At 33.9% G+C, this 19591-nt stretch overlaps 2 protein-coding genes across 2 annotated transcripts; both read left to right on the top strand.

The window, feature by feature from the left end:
• Positions 1-979: 979 nt before the first annotated feature.
• On the top strand, positions 980-5448 carry LOC145036003 (synaptotagmin-1-like). Its single transcript, XM_078984493.1, has 12 exons — positions 980-1406; positions 1744-1842; positions 1931-1981; positions 2072-2195; positions 2277-2395; positions 2501-2602; positions 3733-3807; positions 3932-4008; positions 4109-4355; positions 4501-4848; positions 4920-5051; positions 5131-5448. The coding sequence occupies exons 1-12, from the start codon at positions 1296-1298 to the stop codon at positions 5260-5262; spliced, it is 1617 nt and encodes a 538-aa protein (XP_078840619.1). The 5' UTR covers positions 980-1295; the 3' UTR covers positions 5263-5448.
• A 2145-nt stretch (positions 5449-7593) lies between these two features.
• APX3 (ascorbate peroxidase 3) lies at positions 7594-17407 on the top strand. The gene is made up of 9 exons (XM_078984492.1): positions 7594-7835; positions 7916-8040; positions 8613-8662; positions 8900-8965; positions 9173-9221; positions 15673-15755; positions 15824-15903; positions 15991-16093; positions 17007-17407. The coding sequence occupies exons 1-9, from the start codon at positions 7723-7725 to the stop codon at positions 17193-17195; spliced, it is 858 nt and encodes a 285-aa protein (XP_078840618.1). The 5' UTR covers positions 7594-7722; the 3' UTR covers positions 17196-17407.
• Positions 17408-19591: the final 2184 nt, after the last annotated feature.

Raw genomic sequence — 19591 nt, 5'->3', positions numbered from 1 at the left:
TCTCAAGCACTAAAGAGTACCCTTTTCACATAATGTCGATATCATTATGAATTATAATGGTTGGCAATTGACACAATGCTCAATAAAAGTTTCTTAAATTCAACAAGATAACCAACTAAAGATCCTAGATCTAAAGAAGAACCACCAAGGTCATGCATAATAATGTTATGATCCTAATATCTATAGATATTTTTAAAAAAAAAATTTAGTTTTGTCATCCAAAAAACAGTGGCGATGCTAGGTATAAGTAAGGTGGGTCCTGGGACCTACCTAAATTTTTTAACGTACCTAAAGTTTCTATAGAAATTTTTTAGTAACATACCTTAAAAAAATTATGACCTAATTTAGCCATAAATTCTTTAAATTTGTATAGAAAAATTTATATAGAAAAATTAATGAACCATGTGCTTTTCTATTCTAAACTTGCCACTGCCAAAAATAGATCGCGACACAACCTGTTACTCATTTATCCGCTACGTCTATGTAAAACTTTATTCTTTTAACATGTTAAGGAACCTTGATATTCTTAGAGAAAATCACACACAAAGGATGTGAGGATATATTTACAAAGTGCTTACAATGACTCAAATCCACAAAAATCCATTTTGAGCACATTGAGAAAAATTGGTTATGATTGATTTTTATTTTATAGGAAGTCAAGATAATTAGCTTTTCAGAGACAAGTGATACCAAAAAAAATAAGACATCTTTCTCTGTATATTAATAACAAATGATTAGTCTCTTCCAATTATAGTACTTTCTCAAGTTGCAAGTTAATGTCATGCAATCGCCATCACCAAGTTTAAATCAAACGTAGACATCCTATAATTATGCGTGTGGTTCGGAAGCATTAATGTAGATCTTCAGCCAAAGGACTGAACTTACATACCAACGAATACTCAAGGGACCATTTTTGTAAATTATTTCTTCTTATTTTTGGAAATAAATCTTTCCTTTGTACAAATCTCAAACATTTTGAAGAGGACTTTGGTAGGCACGTCAATACTCGACTCGTCCGTTCTTTGACAAATAGCGGACAGATGGGCCTTTGTTTATATTAATGACAATCGTATCCTTCAATTCCTTCTTTAATGTCCGAAATATTCACCCTTACTTTTAGCCGGCGAGGTGAACTCACAAGAGCTGCGTGAGTTGGGGTTTTTCTGTAAAGCTCTTAAGATTTGTAGATTCTTGAAGAACTTGAAGAGGAAGCAATTTCTTTTATTCACTCTGATGTGGGTTTGATTTGTTTCCAAGTTTCCAAGTGAAAAACAGAAGAATTGACGAGTTGAGAGATGGGTGTCATTAGTACTTTTTTGGGGTTTTCCGGCTTTGGAATCGGCGTTTCTGCTGGGCTTGTGATCGGTTATTATCTCTTCATCTATTTTCAACCCACAGATGTCAAGGTCTCCTTCCATCTCTTTCCCTATGTCTGCTGCGTGTGTGTGTGTGTGTTTATATATCGACTAGATTTTGCATCTTATTTCGCATTGATCTTGTTTGTGTCGTATAGATTTGATTAGTTCTCGATTTTCAGTTCACCGATTAAAAAAACTTTTAATGATTTTCAATGAGCTTTCAATGCTTAGTAGATAAGTAATAGCTTAGATCAGTATCAATAGATTGTATGCACCAATTTCTGTACGATAAAAGTTGACTTTTTAGCCCCTTTCCCGATTCAGCATAACGAGTATGATTTGGGGGTTTTGATTAAATTTTGGTATCAAATATTGATGTGGGCAGGATCCAATTATTCGACCTTTGGTCGAACGAGACTCTGAAACTCTACAAAGTATGCTTCCTGAAATACCGGCGTGGGTAAAAAACCCGGATTTTGACCGGGTATGTATTTTGACTTCCGAAGATCAACCTACATTTGAATCGATGACTTAGATTTGACTATGTTATGGTGTTTTTTGAATCAATGTAGGTTGATTGGCTTAACAAGTTCATCGAATATATGTGGCCTTATCTTGACAAGGTATTTCAGATTTTCAAGAACCCTAATTTCACTAAATTTTACAAAATTTCTTCAAATTCGAAGAACTTATTAATCTTTCTATATTCACAGGCAATATGCAAGACTGCAAAGGAAATTGCAAAACCCATTATCGCAGAACAAATTCCAAAGTATAAAATTGATTCGGTTGAATTTGAGACTCTTTCATTAGGCTCTTTGCCTCCTACATTTCAAGGTAATGTGATTATGGTCACCTGTCACAAGGGGCATTTTAGACATTTGACTAATGGCTAAAACATTTAATATATTTTTTCAGGGATGAAGGTGTATGTGACTGATGAGAAGGAGTTGATAATGGAACCAGTTCTAAAATGGGCTGGAAACCCTAATGTTACTGTGGCTGCTAAAGCATATGGTTTGAAAGCAACTGTTCAGGTTAAATATAATATATATAAATCTCCTATTTTTAAGGAAAAATTTTTCTTTAAAATTATATTTGTGGGTTTTTTTTTTTTAAAATAAATAAAGTAATAATTTCAGGTGGTGGATTTACAAGTCTTTGCTTCACCTCGTATCACTCTAAAACCACTTGTTCCTAGCTTTCCTTGCTTTGCTAAAATATGTGTGTCTCTCATGGAGAAGGTAAATTGGGTTCTTTTTGTTATATTTAATTTTTTATAACATGAAAAAATTACACCTTAATTTTGAGTCAAGTTGACCAATTTTGGGACTCAAAAGTGTTTCATTTTTTTCCCATTAAGTCTATGGATAAAGTGACTGAATGAGTAATGTGTTGTAATTTGTAAAGACGGTTTCTACCCTTCTATTAGAAATGATAAATTTATCAAACAAATCAAATCAATTTCACAGTTTATACCAATTACTAAACAAATCTGAACTGAATTAAATTTAAAATGAACATCTAAACTAATTTAACAAATATGAACCTAATAAAATTGAAAATTTAGACCTACCTAAACACATACATAATAATAAATCTAAATGAATTCCACAAATCTCAACCTAATAAAAACTGTAAACTTTTTAGTATTATTTAAATGTTAAAGTATTGGATTTATACTTAGTTTTTATATAAAAATATTTTTTCTCAATAAAACAAAGATGTAAATGTCTAGACATTTATTTCAATAAACGTAAAAAAAATAACAATATGGATCTAAACTAATGACATCTATTTATGAAATGATGGTCAAAATGGTCATTGATTTTCAGGTGTTCAATAAAATAATTTATTAGCCACATTATTCTAGTTTTATAATTATTCTTGTTACATTAATTTCGTTCAATTTTAAGTCTGAATCCATAAGGAAGGGTTGGGGATAAAATGTTAAACATGTAACAAATAGTGTCTATGTATTATATTAAGCCAGGTTTTTTTTGGTTTAACCCATCAAGCCATTATGTCCAGATTAAGCCAAAAAGAAACAATCATGTATAACTTTGCATATTAAGTGCTTAAGTCAACTAGATACAACCCCTTAAATTCATTTTCTCAACTTCTTACAAATTTGCCTTTGTTTAGTTTTTTACTCCCATTTCGCTTAGTATGCTGTCATTTTCTCAAATATTTTTTCAATATCATATATCCAGAGTCCGAGACAAACTCTAAAAAGAAAGAAACAAACATTGAATTTGATGTTGAGGCTAACATTAGTCTTTTTGACCTTTAAGTTCACTTTTTCTCTAACAAAAAAAGATGGGTTATTTTTAATATTGTTTTTTACATTTTTGTCCTCCCTTCATTTTTGCAGCCACATGTTGATTTTGGGCTCAAGCTATTTGGAGCTGACCTTATGTCAATTCCTGGATTGTATAGGTTTGTTCAGGTAAATTATAATGGTTTTCATTTTCTTTTCTGAATATGATATTTAATGAGCAATCATGGTTTAATTATATTGTTTTCATTTCAATTTATTGACTTTATTTTTGATAACATATTATCATTTGCAGGAACAAATCAAAGATCAAGTTGCCAACATGTATCTTTGGCCTAGAACTCTAGAAGTACAAATATTGGATCCATCCAAGTAAAATCAATCTCTATTTCTTGTTTCCAATTATTAATTAATGACAATTGAACATATCTTTGTGAAAGTCAATGTTTGACCGATTCTTGACAATTTACAGGGCCTTAAAGAAGCCTGTAGGAATACTTCATGTGAAGGTTTTGAGGGCAATGAAGTTGAAAAAGAAAGATCTTTTAGGTGCTTCTGATCCTTATGTGAAAATAAAGCTCACAGAAAGTAAGCTTCCATCAAAGAAAACAACTGTGAAACATAAGAATTTGAATCCCGAATGGAATGAGGAATTCAACATGGTTGTTAAAGATCCAGAATCACAAGCTGTAGAGTTCCAAGTTTATGATTGGGAACAGGTACTAGTTTTTTGCTCATTTGTTTTAATCCATTTTCGCATTTACTTTCGATTAAAATCTTACATGTTTATTTTCCTTCAAACTTTTTCCTTATTAAGACATTGATTGTACTTTGAAAATTCTCCTTTGGTTGTCCTATTTTCAGGTTGGAAAACATGACAAGATGGGGATGAATGTGGTGCCCTTGAAGGATATTGTACCTGATGAGCCAAAAGTCGTGACACTTGATCTCCTAAAAAACATGGATCTAAATGATGTCCAAAATGAAAAATCAAGAGGCCAAATTGTTGTAGAATTGTTATATAAACCTTTTAAGGATGAAGACATGCCTGCATTTGAAGATGCAGGTTCTGTTCAAAAGGCACCTGAAGGAACACCACCTGGAGGTGGTGTACTTGTTGTTAGGGTTCATGAAGCTCAAGATGTTGAAGGAAAACACCACACTAATCCTTATGTCCGTATCCTTTTCAAAGGAGAGGAGAAGAAAACCAAGGTATCATTGCAAGGGTAAAATGGTCTTTTTGTCTCTCTCATCGATTGATTAATTGTTCGTTTTTGATGCAGCATGTGAAGAAGAATCGGGATCCAAGATGGAATGAGGAGTTCACATTCACACTAGAAGAGCCTCCTTTGAATGATAAGTTGCATGTGGAAGTTGCTAGTGCTTCATCAAGGATTGGGTTACTACATCCTAAGGTAATTTTGACTTTTTTGTGGTCAAATTGACTATTCTAATAAGTAGTTGGATTGATTGTTTTTTCTTGTTTGAAAACAGGAATCGTTGGGTTACATTGATATAAGTCTTGCGGATGTTGTGAATAATAAAAGGATCAATGAAAAGTATCATCTTATTGATTCAAGGAATGGGAAGATCCAAATTGAGCTTCAATGGAGGACTGTGTCTTGAATTCTTGATGATAGTGAGACAGAGACATATATAATATATAGACAGAGAGAGAGAGAGGTTTCATTGAAGAAAATGGTTTCGCACTTTTGGTACTTGAAAACTGGAATCGAAATACTTGTGTTTGCTGTTTGTTGTACAAACCTTTTGTGTACATTAAATATTGAATATATGTTCTATGTTTGTTGATTTTTGTTTCTACAAAATAAGAATTATCCTTTCTAGCGAACCTTGTTTCTAGAAAATAAGAATTATCCTGCCACGAAAGATATCACTCCACATCATTTTTTTTTAATTAGATTTAATTAAAAAATACATTAAAAACATATAATTTTTTTAATACTAGTTTTTCATTAAGTTAAAATACCATATTACATTAACTAAAAGAAAATAATAATAACAATAATAATAAAAATAGAACATCTAAAAATACCAAATATAACCAAAAAAAACTATCCTCTATTCCTATATCGGGATTGAACGTATTCTTTCATCGTGAGAAAAATCTTCAAATCTTTGCCTTTGAGATAGTTTGCTTTCATCTTCAAAATCCCCAATCGGTTTTTGTTTGAAGCGTCTTTTGCGTTTCTATCATTTTTTATTCCACCCGACTCAACATCACCACCATAGTTTGTTGAATGTGGACACATCGATCAAATTTCTCTCCAAAATGACGGTAACACTACAACCCGAAGCCGGCGAACTCGTTTTTTTATTTTTTTATTTTTTTATTTATTTTTTATTTTTTTATTTTTTTTATGTTATAAATTTCTTCTAATGAGCCGACGAAAAGGTTGCTCGTCTTCAATATCGAGTAGATGACTGTTGATGTCGATGTGTGTCCCATGCCGATTGTTGTGAAGTTGCATTTGGGTTTCCTGAACGCTTTGAACCGGAAGAGGTTTGTGAAGTTCCTTTCGTTTGCTCTTTCCATTTTGGAGCGTCTTTCAATTTTAACCACAGTTTTACATATGGAAAAACTTTAAGGGTTAGTGTTGTTTTTTTAAATTGATCCATAGCCGCCTTAAAGACATCAAAATTGTTTGACCTGCTTTTGCGTCTATTTTGGAAGTTGTTGTAAATTCCTCAAAATTCGGTGTATTTTAGTCGAACATCACGACATTTTGAGCTAATTTGATCGAGATTTAGACTTTCATTTCCCGTTAACGTATAAAACACGCTTTGATCTTCTTTCCAAAAACAATTGAAAGTTTGATTATCTCATTCAATTAGGTTTTGGGAAGCCGAAACACATGCCTCCACTAGATTTTCTTCTTCGTCTTTTGTCTATGACACCCTTTCTTGGGTAGTAATGTGTCGCGCCGTTTTTTTTTCCTTTATTCTTTTTTGGTTAAGGTGGTGGTGGTGAATGTTGCACTTTCGAAACAAATTCTGGCGAACGAAGGGGTCTGTGAAATTGATGGTTGTGATTGTTGTGGTGGTAACACTTGTGGTTGGAATTGTTGTAGGAGTTGTACAGTGTGGTTTTTATAAATAAGCCGTTCAACGGCTACATGACCGGTCAAATATGAACCAAACTCCTATTGGTCGTTGCATCTCATCCTCCCTAGTCCCCACCATGACAACGTTGCACCACGAACGGTCGAGCTGGTGTGCATGGCCGTTGTCTGTGGCCAGCTAAACCACGGAATGGTTCGTCGATGGCATACCATATAGTCATAGGATACATAGTAGTTGATCAATAAGACAAAGTGGTATACTCATAACGCATATGTTCGTGGTCCATGTGGCCACAAACAAAAAATGTGAACACCACCCCATATCCTTAGTGGTGGAAAAATTCGTGGTCAAATGTGGTGGGAGAACGAACAACATCCAATAAACTTTCTCCGTGTCTCTCTATAATGGTTAATGATGGATATATCCCATCCAATAAAAAAATAAGAAGAATATAGTGGTGAGTATCCCATAAATTTAGTGGTTGAATATGGTGATGAGATGACACCCACCCTATAATGATTAATGATGGATATATCCCATCGATCATCGCGGAGTTAGCAACTATTGTTGATCAAATAGATGTGGAATTACTCCTATGACAATACCTTTCTTTTTGAAGACCATAAACAAAAAATATAAATTCAAAACCAAAAGAAACCAACCTAAAATACAAAATACAGTTACAAACACAAATTTTGGAATATTTAAAAAAATATAATTATTTTGTAGATGAGGTCGAAGTTTTCTAGTCAACGGGAAATAACATAGACCGTCGATGATGGATACTATCCTCTCTCAGTCAAACGATAAGCTCTTGGTCAAAAGACGTTGCCAGACCTTGATTTTCGATTGCCGTGAGGTCGACCACACAGGAACCCAGTTTCTCTTTGGCTCCTAATTTTAGCCTATCTATTATCTAATTCTATATCTCTACACCAGTGGCCTGCTCTTCCCTAGTTCACGAACACACACACTTTCATCTTGACTGTGTGCAATTCATCAATGGCGATGCCTGTGGTAGACACCGAATACCTCAAACAGATTGATAAAGCTCGTCGAGAGCTTCGCGCTTTTATCTCCAACAAGAATTGCGCACCAATTATGCTTCGATTAGCGTATGAATACGACTCTTCTTTCTTTTAAATATCGATGCTAGTTATTGATGATTATATCGAGATTCATGATGATGATGTAGGTGGCATGATGCTGGGACATACGATGTGAACACCAAGACCGGAGGTCCTAATGGTTCGATCAGGAATGAGGAGGAATTTAGTCATGGCTCTAATAACGGACTAAAGATAGCTATTGATTTTTGCGGTAAATCTTCTATCTTCTAGTTGAAATTGATACATATTGAAGTTGTATTTTAGAATGAGTTATATATATTGATTACTCGAATGGTTTTTATTTGATATGAACAGTATTTTAGCCATGCTATTTTTACTAATTGAAACACTCCTTTTATCAATTGAAAGTAGGAGAAATTTGTTAATAAGGATTTTGTGTTTCAAGAAGACTAGTTCTATAACTTCATGAGTTAATAAGTTTGATATTTACGTTGAGTGTAAATGCTAAGCTGTTGCCAGGCAATCACTTTCTCAATATTGAAATTTGTACTTTTGAGTTGGAATATTTCACTTTGATGTTAATTACCCCCAAATGATCTTCTTTTGATGCAAAGTTATACTTTTCAATTTCGTGTTAATCATCATCTGGTGTGATCTTGTTTCGTTGTGAACTAGGGTGACAAATTGATTGCTGTTTTAGCTTAAATTTTTGCTAACCTGCAGTGTTTGACCAATCTGAAGTAGAGAGACTTTTATTAGTGATAACTTGAATTAAAGTACTTCTATTTGTTACTATAATGAGTATCTTCTTTCTTACTGCAGAAGAAATAAAGTCCAAACATCCAAGGATTACATATGCAGATCTGTATCAGGTGATTTCAGTGATACTAAAGTTCATTTTTATGAATCATGTTATGTATTTGATACCACCAAACAATTTGCTAAATTATTCATATGCTTGCAGTGCATACATGTGCTCAAATAATTTGCAGTAGATTTCCCAATGAGTTTGATTTTAGTTCTAACATACACATAAGCACACATTTTATGTCATATGTGGCATGTAAAATATAACCAATTACTGACATGTTTAGGCTTTCTGTTTGTAGCTTGCAGGTGTTGTTGCTGTGGAGGTTACTGGTGGCCCTACTGTTGACTTTGTTCCTGGTAGAAAGGTATGTTAATTTTATCACATGTTGGTCTTTTTCAAGTTTTTTTTTTTTTTTTTTTTTTTCTTTGGACCTAGTCATATATTTCATCTGTTCATTCTCAGAATCTGTTTGAAATCTTACTCCTTTACAAAAGCAAGTATAAGAATATAATGGGAATTTATTCCCTGCAGCAATCTTACCTTTCATAACATATTTTCTCTTTTCTTTTAGGACTCTAAGATCTCTCCTAAGGAAGGAAGACTCCCAAATGCTACAAAAGGTTTTTGATCATACTTTTTTACATTAATCATTATCTTTACATAAGAAGTGCATTTTCTTCTCAATAGCTTTTTGGCAGTTAAAAGATGTTTGCTGACTAACCTATAAATTATTCAGTTTTATTACTAGATATTCTTGTTACAAACCTAACAATTCTGAAGTTTTTAAAAATCAACAAACTTAGATAACATCTTGTTGTAATGCTTTTCAACAAGCAAATCACAAATTTATTTTTCATAATTTCTCAAGAAGTGAAATCCTCTGAGATTGTTAATCCCTTTAAATCTAACTTTTTTTTCCCAATAGATGTGATCTATACACATTCATAGTTGTTTTGATCTCCTCATTGTCATAGATATGGCTTATTTCTTGCTTTTTACAGTCTCCTGATTTGGTTATGAATCCCTTCACCTGCTGGATTTTTTTCCCTTTATCTTCAGCACCACCAAATGGTTCTTCATCAATCATTTATTTCCTTAATCCTTATGCCATCCATAACACGCCTCAAAATCCGAGAATAACAGTCTCCTGATTTGGGTGTTTTTTTGCCATCGAAGCTCAAAGACAACATAGTAGAAGTTAAAAGATGTTGTGATAGGATCATGGTGATGAAGGTAATAGTAGAGGAGGAGGTAGTGAACGTTGTGTGTGTTTATGCTCCTTATAATGGCATAGAAGTAGAGCTAGTAAAAACTGACATGACCTGCTAAACCGACATAAAATAAACGAGTTTGGGTAAGAGATTTCAACCCGTTTATATAAACAAATTAACATCGAGACAATATAAAAACTAAATGGGGAAGGTGAGGGCAAGCTCTTCCTGCCTGGTGTTTTAACTTGTCACAACTTGGCACGTTTACAAGGTCTAAGACCTAAACATATTAGCCCGAAGTAAACTCGACACGAAATAAACAGGTTTGGCTAAGAAATTTCAACTCGTTTAAGTAAAAGGTTGCCACGACACCACAAAAGTTAAAAGGGTTATGTTAGGGTCAAGCTCTTTCAACCCGTTTAATGTTTGAACCTGACATATTGCGACACGTTTATGTCTAGATGGAAGAATAAAAAAGGAGTTTTTTGGGAATCGCTGGATGGTCTTAGAGGGGGACTTCAATAATATGGTTAGAAGCACTTTGGAGAATTGATGACTTCAGTAGTCATATAGGAAAAGAGATTGATTGGTACCATAACGGATATGGGTGTTTTGGTATTAGGAACAAATAGTCTTATCGTATTTAAGTTTGCTATTGCATATTATTTTGTGGTCTTAAGCTCCTTCAAAAAGAGGAATGTGTATTGGATTACCTTTTAGAGTTACAGGTATAACATCCAAATTGACTACATCATGTTATGTAAACGACGTAGTGATTGCAAGGTATTAATAGGAGAGCCATGAACATCACATCATCGAATGTTGATCGTAGATTTATATATGAGAAGGAGAATACAAGAGGGAAGCCAAGGAAGCTACATCAAGGATTCTTTTGAAAAACATAAAGGTGTGACAATCGAGGCTGAGGCTTTTAGGGATATGGTTGTTTTAGAAGCAAAAATTGCTCTTACTGGAGCATTTATGGAATTGTGGCGCTCGCACCATTAGAAAATTTGCCAAAAGGAAAACTTGGGATGCCAACTGGGTTAAGGTTAAGCAAACTCACTTTAAGGATAATTAGTAGTGAGATCGGTGTTAGAGGTAGGGCGAAGAAGGTGGTAACTAAAGTGAAGTCTATTGTACATGAAAATATGTATATAAGATTGGATACGAAAGAAAGGGAGAATTGAATCTACAAACTAACACAATCCAGTAAGAAGGCAAAAAGTAGATTGGAAATCTAAGGTTTATTAACGATGATATCAGTCGAGTATTATATGAGCATCTTAAGAGAAAATGAGGAATAACTACTTTCATTCTTTATTTACTGAGGCAACTTTGTTGGTGAGGGATAGGATTATAGGAATGTGGAAGTCAATAGACTTACAATGAGTGTTCTTGCACAAAGATAAAAAATGGGGAAGTAGTAATTTTGCCGGGGCTTTAGCCTCTTTCCCAAAAAAAAAGGGGAAGTAGAGGGCATTAAGGAAGATGGAGAGGGACAAAATCTTAAGTCCATACCAAATCCTTATTAGTGTATGGTTGTCTCTTTGGGAAGAGGGAGTACGGTGTGTAATGAATCTCTTTAAAACTATTTTAAAGATTACCAAGATCCCATATTTTCTACTCTTGACTTGACTGGCAAGAGTCATGATATTAAAAAAAAAATATTATATATAAACATATAATACAACATAAAGACATAATATTTATGTAACATCCCAAAAATCATGAGGTAAAAATTTCATTTTTAATTCAACCATAAACACCATTTAACTATTGAATCATTCAAAAGTACATCAAAGTAAAAAAAATAGTTATCAGAGTAAGATCCCAAAATCATAGTGTCGAAAAATGGGTGGATGCAGTGCAATCACGCCGAACCCTTTCGTTTTATACTGGAAGTACTTGAAACTAGGGATGAAAGTGGGTCCAAACTCGGACCGGATGGACCCGGATCCGGAAAACCCGGAACCGGTTAACGGGATTTTTTAGAACCGGAAACCGGACCGGTATATAGGAATCGGTTCCGGATACGGTACCGAGTGAAGTGGGTTTAGAACTGGAAAATCCGGAAACATCAAAGTGGGTATATTGGAACCGGATAAAGTGGGTTTAGAACCGAAAAACCCGGAAAAACCGGAATTTTTTGGTAATTACTTACTACTTAGTGGGTTGAACTTTGAAAATTTTCATATTGATATTCCGACTTTGGGGGACTGTAACTCATTGAATATGAAACCAAAATTATAGTCTAAAATCATGTAGAAACTCTAAAATACACTCTGGAAAAAACCGCATGTCAATCCAACTTTAAACAAATGAGATATGTATGTATTAATATTTTCACAGACTACAAAGTACAAAAACAAATATCTAAAAAGTTGAAAATTTTCAGTTTTGATATTCCAACTTCGGAGGACCGTAAATCATTGAATATTAAACCAAAAATGACAAAATTATAGTCTAAACTCATGTAAAAACTGTAAGTTACAAGTTGAAAAAAACCACATGTCAATCCGGCTTCAAGCGAATTAGATATGCATCTTTTAAAACTTTCACCGAATACAAAAAAACTGAAAAACTAAAAACTTCCAGTTTTAATATCTCGATTTTGGGGGGCTATAAGTCAATGAATATAAAATTAAAAATGTCAAATTTATAGTCTAAAATCATGTACAAACTCTAAACTACATGTTGGAAAAAACCGCATGTCAATCGTAGTTGAAACGAATGAGATATACATCTTTTAAACATTTCACAAAAACCTGTTCCGACCCTAAAAGTGGTTCCGGTTCCTAACACCGGTTTCGGTTTACCCGGACTCGATGGACCCAAACCCGGATTACCCGGAACCCGGATAAAACCAATTTTTAAACCCGGAACCGGAACCAGTTCCGGTTCTAATGGTTCCGGTCCGATTTTCCGGTTCTAAATCTCATCCAAGAGCCGTAAGCACAAAGGTTAGTGAGTTCCTCAAAATACCACATATCATACATACAATAGAGTTTGCTATGTATCGACCATTGTCTTGCCATTATGTCACGGGCCGTATCAAGGTATTTCCTTGCCAGGTCGGGGGCCAAAACTCTAGGTCTTACAAACAAATGCCAAGAGCCACCTCTTGGTCTTCCATGTAAGTATCACAAAGACAACTAGCATAAATATAACTATCTACCTATCTGCCAGGGTCCGATCCATGGTCTTGCATACAATTTACCAGGAGCCACCTCCGGGTCTTTCATACAAATGCCAAGGGCCATCCCCTGGTCTTCCTATATAACAGAAGCCAATGGGCCGGTATTGGTGCCTTCGATCCATAGTACAGTAAGGAGACTCACCTGAATCACAAAAACCGACCTCAGCTAACTGCTCTCTTGCCAAAAAACGGGTGCTCGATGCCTCCTATCCATCCACACAAGGTAAACCCTAAGTCTACCTTTTAAAAGTGGAATTTTGATCAAAAGTCAAACCAAGTCAAAAGTCAATAGTTAAGGTCAAAATCAACAGCCCAAAGTCAACTTGTCCATCCTCACGTCGTGACCAGTCCTTGGTCACGTCGTTAGAGCTCACTCGGTCCGATTCCAACTCATTCTGACTCACCGTGGCCAACTCAGTCATGAAAGGTTAACGAAGTTGAGTTGACCTCACGTTGTGAGAACCTCCTCTCATGTTGTGAGCTTCAAGAAGCTAACTAGAAACGGGGTCCTACAACCCTCATGTCGTGAGCTCCATGTCTCACATCGTGAGAATAGTTTGAAGCACTTCAAGAAGCTAACTAGAAACGGGGTCCACAACCCTCATGTCGTGAGCTCCATGTCTCACATTGTGAGAATAGTTTGAAGCAAAAAGCCCATCTTTTAAGTCCTTAATCCATTAAGCCTTGCACTTCAACTTTCCATAAGGCTTTATAACTTCTTAATCCACTAGAAAGTCGATGCTTTTAAGATATATATGTCCAATACATGTCTAGATTTTATTTAGGTCAAAAGTTGAAGAAAAAGGCATCTAATTTTCATGCAAGATTTCAAAACTCAATCTTTCTCTAGATCTGAACTCTAAAACACTCATAAGGCTCTCATAAACCATAAAGTTGCCAACTTTATGGTTTCCATTCATTCATCATGCTCAAACAAGGAGAAAAGTGGGACAATACTTAGATCTAGCCTCATATAACCATAAAGATAGAAACTTTATCACTTACAATGGTCTAGAAACAATGTAAGGTGATGATGATTCCTTGCAAGCTTCAACATAAGACCACTCTCTTCTTCTTTTCTTCTTCTTCCACACCAAGAAAAGCTCTAAAACCACCAAAGATCAAGCAAGGATGGGGACTAGGGTTTTTCTGAGGTGAAAGAGGGTTTGAGGGTGATGAGAAACCCTAGAATAAGGTTAGAGATGCTTAAATACGAAGGAAAAGCTAAAATGATCATGGGCTTGGGCTGCATCAGCTCTCACGTCGTGAGCTCCATGTCTCATGTTGTGAGATCAGTCCCGGATAAAAGTCTTCATGCAACCCATCTCACGTCGCGAGGCTTCTTTCTCTCCAAAACCCAACCTTTTGACTCCTTGGAACCCTAATTCGATTCGTCCAGGAAAATGAATGTTACAATTTATTGAATATTAACACATTTACTAAAATATTACCAGTTTGTGTTGAAGGATATAAGCTAGACAGGGGCAATTTGGTCGATGCACATCAAGTACATTATTTAGTAGTAGTTATGGCAGTTACTAAATTGGAATTGATGCCTTGACTGGGTGTTTTGAATCGGTGCTTTTGAATTGGTGTCTTAAAGGAGTACAAAGGATATTTTGTAGTGTGTATAAATATGTATTCAATGCACCAGAATTTATTGATTTGTGATTAATAAAAAGGTTTTACATTTCTGCACAATATTCCCATGGTAATCCCTTTTGTCTTCAATGGCTTTCTCCAACAGTTTGCTAGTTAGGACCATAAAAATGTGTTCAAATTACTTTGTACGCCGGAGTGTTAAAGAAAATGGAGCAATGGCTAATAAGATAGATGACAAGTTTGTTGCAAAAGTTGATGTATAAACTATAAAGAAAAATGTGTTTAGGGTTTCAAAAATTAGGCATCGTTTTCTAGAAGCTGTCGACTCTGTCTCTCTTTCTCCAAAAACTCTCTCTTAGCTCTCTCTTTCTCATATACATTTCTTACAAATTTCTTTGGGTTTTCAAAATTGAAGATCTTTTATCAGGTGAGATGTCTAAAAAATTATTGATATTCCGTCCATCAAAAATAAAGTTGGATGAGAGAACGTTAACTCACGACCTGTTTGTTTGTTTTTTCGTATTAGCGGTCGGTTTTCAATCATGACTTATGGCTCAACCGAGCCATGAGTTGGCTCGACTCGTACTCTCTACGAGTCATCGACTCTTGATTTTTGTACCAAGTCACACTCCATATCGAGTCATACTACCGAGTCAGCATTTTTTGTGTTTGAAATGACCCGACTCATGACTTGTACAAGTTTGACAACTATGATGCCATGGTGTATGCTTTTTGCCAATGGCATCATGGCATTGTATGGGTGGTAGAAACTAGGAATGAGCTAAATGGTAGGTTGGACACTTGGAGGAGTGAGGACAACGTTGGAAGGGAAGTGTTACAAATCAATACAACTTAGATGAAATGTCTTTGGTACAATTTCAGTAGGGAGCGTAGTAAGGAAGGATTAGATACATAAACATGCTATGATAATAGTAGAAGTAAATACCTTATTACTGAAATTTACAAACACGCATGTTTTTCATCATCTGTAAGGTGGTCCCTCATGTTTCACAGTAATGAAACAGTTATATTGGTTTAATTAACTGAAGTTGTTTGTAGGTGCACCACACTTGAGGGACATATTTTATCGTATGGGTTTATCCGACAAGGATATTGTGGCCCTCTCAGGAGGACACACTCTGGTAACTGCCCACTCATTACTCGTTACACACATAAACATCTTCATCATTTTGCTTCTTTCTTGCTACAGGGGAAAGCACATGCAGATAGATCAGGCTTTGATGGCCCTTGGACCAGGGATCCACTGAAATTTGATAACTCATATTTTGTGTAATACTTCATTCCCTTTCTGTATCTGTAATAATATAATTACTTTTTTTTAACATGTCCTTAATTTCCCTGATTCTGCGGGACCAGGGAGCTTCTGAAAGGCGAATCAGAGGGGCTTTTGAAACTTCCTACAGACATCGCATTGCTGGATGACCCCGCATTCCGCCCTTATGTTGAGCTCTATGCAAAGGTAAATTGTGAAATTATTATTATATTATATAATAACCAAATGTCATCCCAAGTAAACTTTAATCTTTTATCCACCGGGTAGAGAATAACACAAGTAACTAAGACATTTCAATTATATATCATCTTTTTTATTTATTTATTATCCTTTATGTGAGCCATTACTATTTGTCCTTGATGCATTTACTGAAAAGTACTAGTAAGGTAGATACGAAATTTGCTTAGAGAGAAACTGTTGGAAGTTGATATGTAATTGCTATTCATCTGTTTCTTTCTTTTATATTACAAATCGACTAATTGGACCTAAAAGATCACTACTTTCCATTACGCCCTGTATATTAATAATGTCAAATATGTAACTTTTGAAAATATATATCAATTTTTTTTTAATGGTTTGACTATAATTTGGACGGCTATTATTACTTAAGGCATCAATATTGTACTTGTACATATGATATAAGCAGTCCCCCCTCCTCACGTGGTAGGAACCTACCCATAACAACTAAAATGGGAACATATAAACAAACAAACATTAAAGTCACTAAAAAGACAGTTGTGTGATTGGTTTTAAGCTGGACTACCTTAGATTATTGGTTTTGACAGTTGGGACCCCTTCTCGTCTCTTCTCATTCTTAAAACATATTCATATTCAAATAAATAAACAACCTGCGCCAACAACCTCACACAGATCACAGATTGTGGTACAATGTTACTCATATAAAACTAACAATGGAACATGCCTTAGATTAGATTCTATCTCAAACCAATAGCTGTACACTACTACACTATTATTTCTAATCTGGTACATTTACGCGTCCTTTCCGTTATTATATAATTAAAAACCGAACCTTACTATAATTTTACGTTCCCCCATGTTATCCTAAATTATTGAACGTTAGTAATAATTGTTTGTTCAGGACGAAGATGCATTCTTTAATGATTATGCAATTTCACACAAGAAACTCTCGGAATTAGGCTTCGCACCAACTTCCGCCAAAAAAGTTAAGGACGGCGTCGTATTGGCCCAAAGCGCTGTCGGTGTTATCGTTACTGCTGCGGTGGTTATTCTCAGTTACGTCTATGAAGTCCGCAAAAAGTCCAAGTGAAGTCGGTGACTCAGTGGTACAACTTTCACTGCATGGGATACAAGTTATAACATTTGTTTCCCTGGATTTATTTACCTCAACATATATATATATATATATATATATATATATATATATATATATATTGTGTTTACCATTATTTATGTTTAAAAAACCCCAGAGACAATTTGACTTTCGGTTTGATTAATTAATAATAAATACCCTATAAATAATGGAGCCCTCCACAACATACGAACTTAAATTCCATTGTGTTGGACTTGGATCAATAAAAAATAATTAAGTTTCGGATCTCATCACATGCTTGTTGATTTATTTTATTTATAAGTTTTTCTATTTCTCCACCTCGACTTTTCTTTATCCTTTTCCTGTTCTTTTTTTTTTTCTCCTTTAGTTCATTTGAAGTTAAGTAAGATTTACTTAAAGAAAAACCAGCCTAATATTCATTGATTTAATTTGGCAAAAAGTGTAAGCTATCAAGAACAATGTACAAGGGTGGGTGCGTAACGTACAAGGGTTGTTTACAATAATAAAGTTACGAAAATAATAAAAATTGATGCATTTTGGAGGGTTGTATGGGATTTGGGTAGGATTGATTAGGTATTTTTGCGGTGGTGTTGGGACATGTGCAAATAATTGAATCTGCCAACTTCTATACATTATCTACCTAACCCTCCTAAACTCATGCAATTGGCGTTTCCTTTTTTGGTACTGTGTGTTTGGTACATTCAACTCCCTTTTCTAACTTTTTCTCACACTTATTCGTATTTTTCCCCCACCAAAAATAATTACTTTCCAAACTTCGGATTTGTTAAAAGGTGAATATATATATGATATCATAATTAGAAGTTTTTGATTCACTTTTATAGTTTCTTATCGTGTAGTAAGAGACTAGTTTTACCCAATCAGATCAGATTCAATTAACAAATGTAATTAGATCTAACTCGATAATTGAACTTCTTATTATTGTTACTTATTTTTTTTAAACAAATAAAAAATAAAATACAAGCTATATTAATGTTATGTAATCACACGTTTATTTATTCCTTATAAATAATTATTTACTAACATGTCAAATTCACCACAATTTTAGGGTATGCGAGTGGGTTATTTCTTGTTACATGTAACATCAAAGAACTTGTAATAGAAAGGACATTGAACCAGATTCTCTTATTATTCACTACTAACGTAATACCTTTATAAACCACGCCACATGATTCTTAAAAGTATTTGGGTCGATGAACAAAAGTGTCTGCTTACATTACATGATTGATATGGGATTTTTCATCGTAATGGAAACAAATAAGTTGCTATACATATGGTAAAAGCAACAAGATAGCCTGAAAAGACGCTTGCTTGCTTGCTGGCGATGGAGGAACAATAGTAAAAGAATTGTTCAAAAAGATTTCAAAATTGAGTTTTTTTTTTTTTTTTTTAATACGTGAAATATTCTAATATACAATATTACACTGTAAATATTGTAATGTGATTTTTAGAATGTTAGAATATTATACTAGATTTCTCAGATATTTAGAATATTCTATTTATTCTACTAGAATATGTAAAAAAATGTATTTTATTTTCTTTTTTTAATTTTTTTTGAAAAGTATAAATTCCGAAAATAATATTTGAAAATATATTTTTTTAAAATTTTCAATTATTTTTCACTTCAAAAATGTTTTTTGTTTTACCTATCAAAAGAATGACTAGTATCGCGTCTCACGGTCTCATAAAATTAGGCCGTCTCACATTATTTTCTTTCACAGTTAACTTCTTCCTATTGCTTTTGAACTCATATGATTGTTTATTTTGTAATTTATTTCCAACATCTATGTATTTCGAATGTATTTTTTTTATTAAATCTCTAGTAGAAACTTAATAACTTCCTTCGACACCTACCTTGTATATACTTGCATTGTTTGTTTGTTTGTTTTTTTTTTCTTTTGACGGATTATGTGAAGCGGTTTATCGACTTTCTAATGAACAATTGCAATCTTTCATTATAGTTTTCTGTAATAAATTTCAATATACTGAGCCACATGTAGTTGATAAAATATTTTTATATAGGGTTTGTGGTGCAAAAATTAAACTTATAAAACTCCATGAAAAAAATATACAAAGCCAATTATAAACTCTAATAGAGGATACAAGAAATATGATAGAGATATTTGATTAAATTTTGTTAAAATTATGTAGTTTTTGATGATTCTATACCTAATATTAGGTACATAACAGCCACATATTCCTTAAGCCTTATATATATATATATATATATATATATATATATATATATATATATATATATATGGTAATGTTATCTTTTCAAAGATATAAAAACACCAAATAATCACGATCCAGTAAGCATAAGAGTGGAATTCTTGAGATAAAGTTTTGCACAT

This window comes from Lactuca saligna, chromosome 3, assembly GCF_052625555.1.
Source record: "Lactuca saligna cultivar CGN05327 chromosome 3, ASM5262555v1, whole genome shotgun sequence".
NCBI lineage: Eukaryota > Viridiplantae > Streptophyta > Magnoliopsida > Asterales > Asteraceae > Lactuca > Lactuca saligna.
The sequence above is the reverse complement of the archived record's forward strand: the minus strand, read 5'-3'. Positions and strand labels throughout refer to the sequence as shown.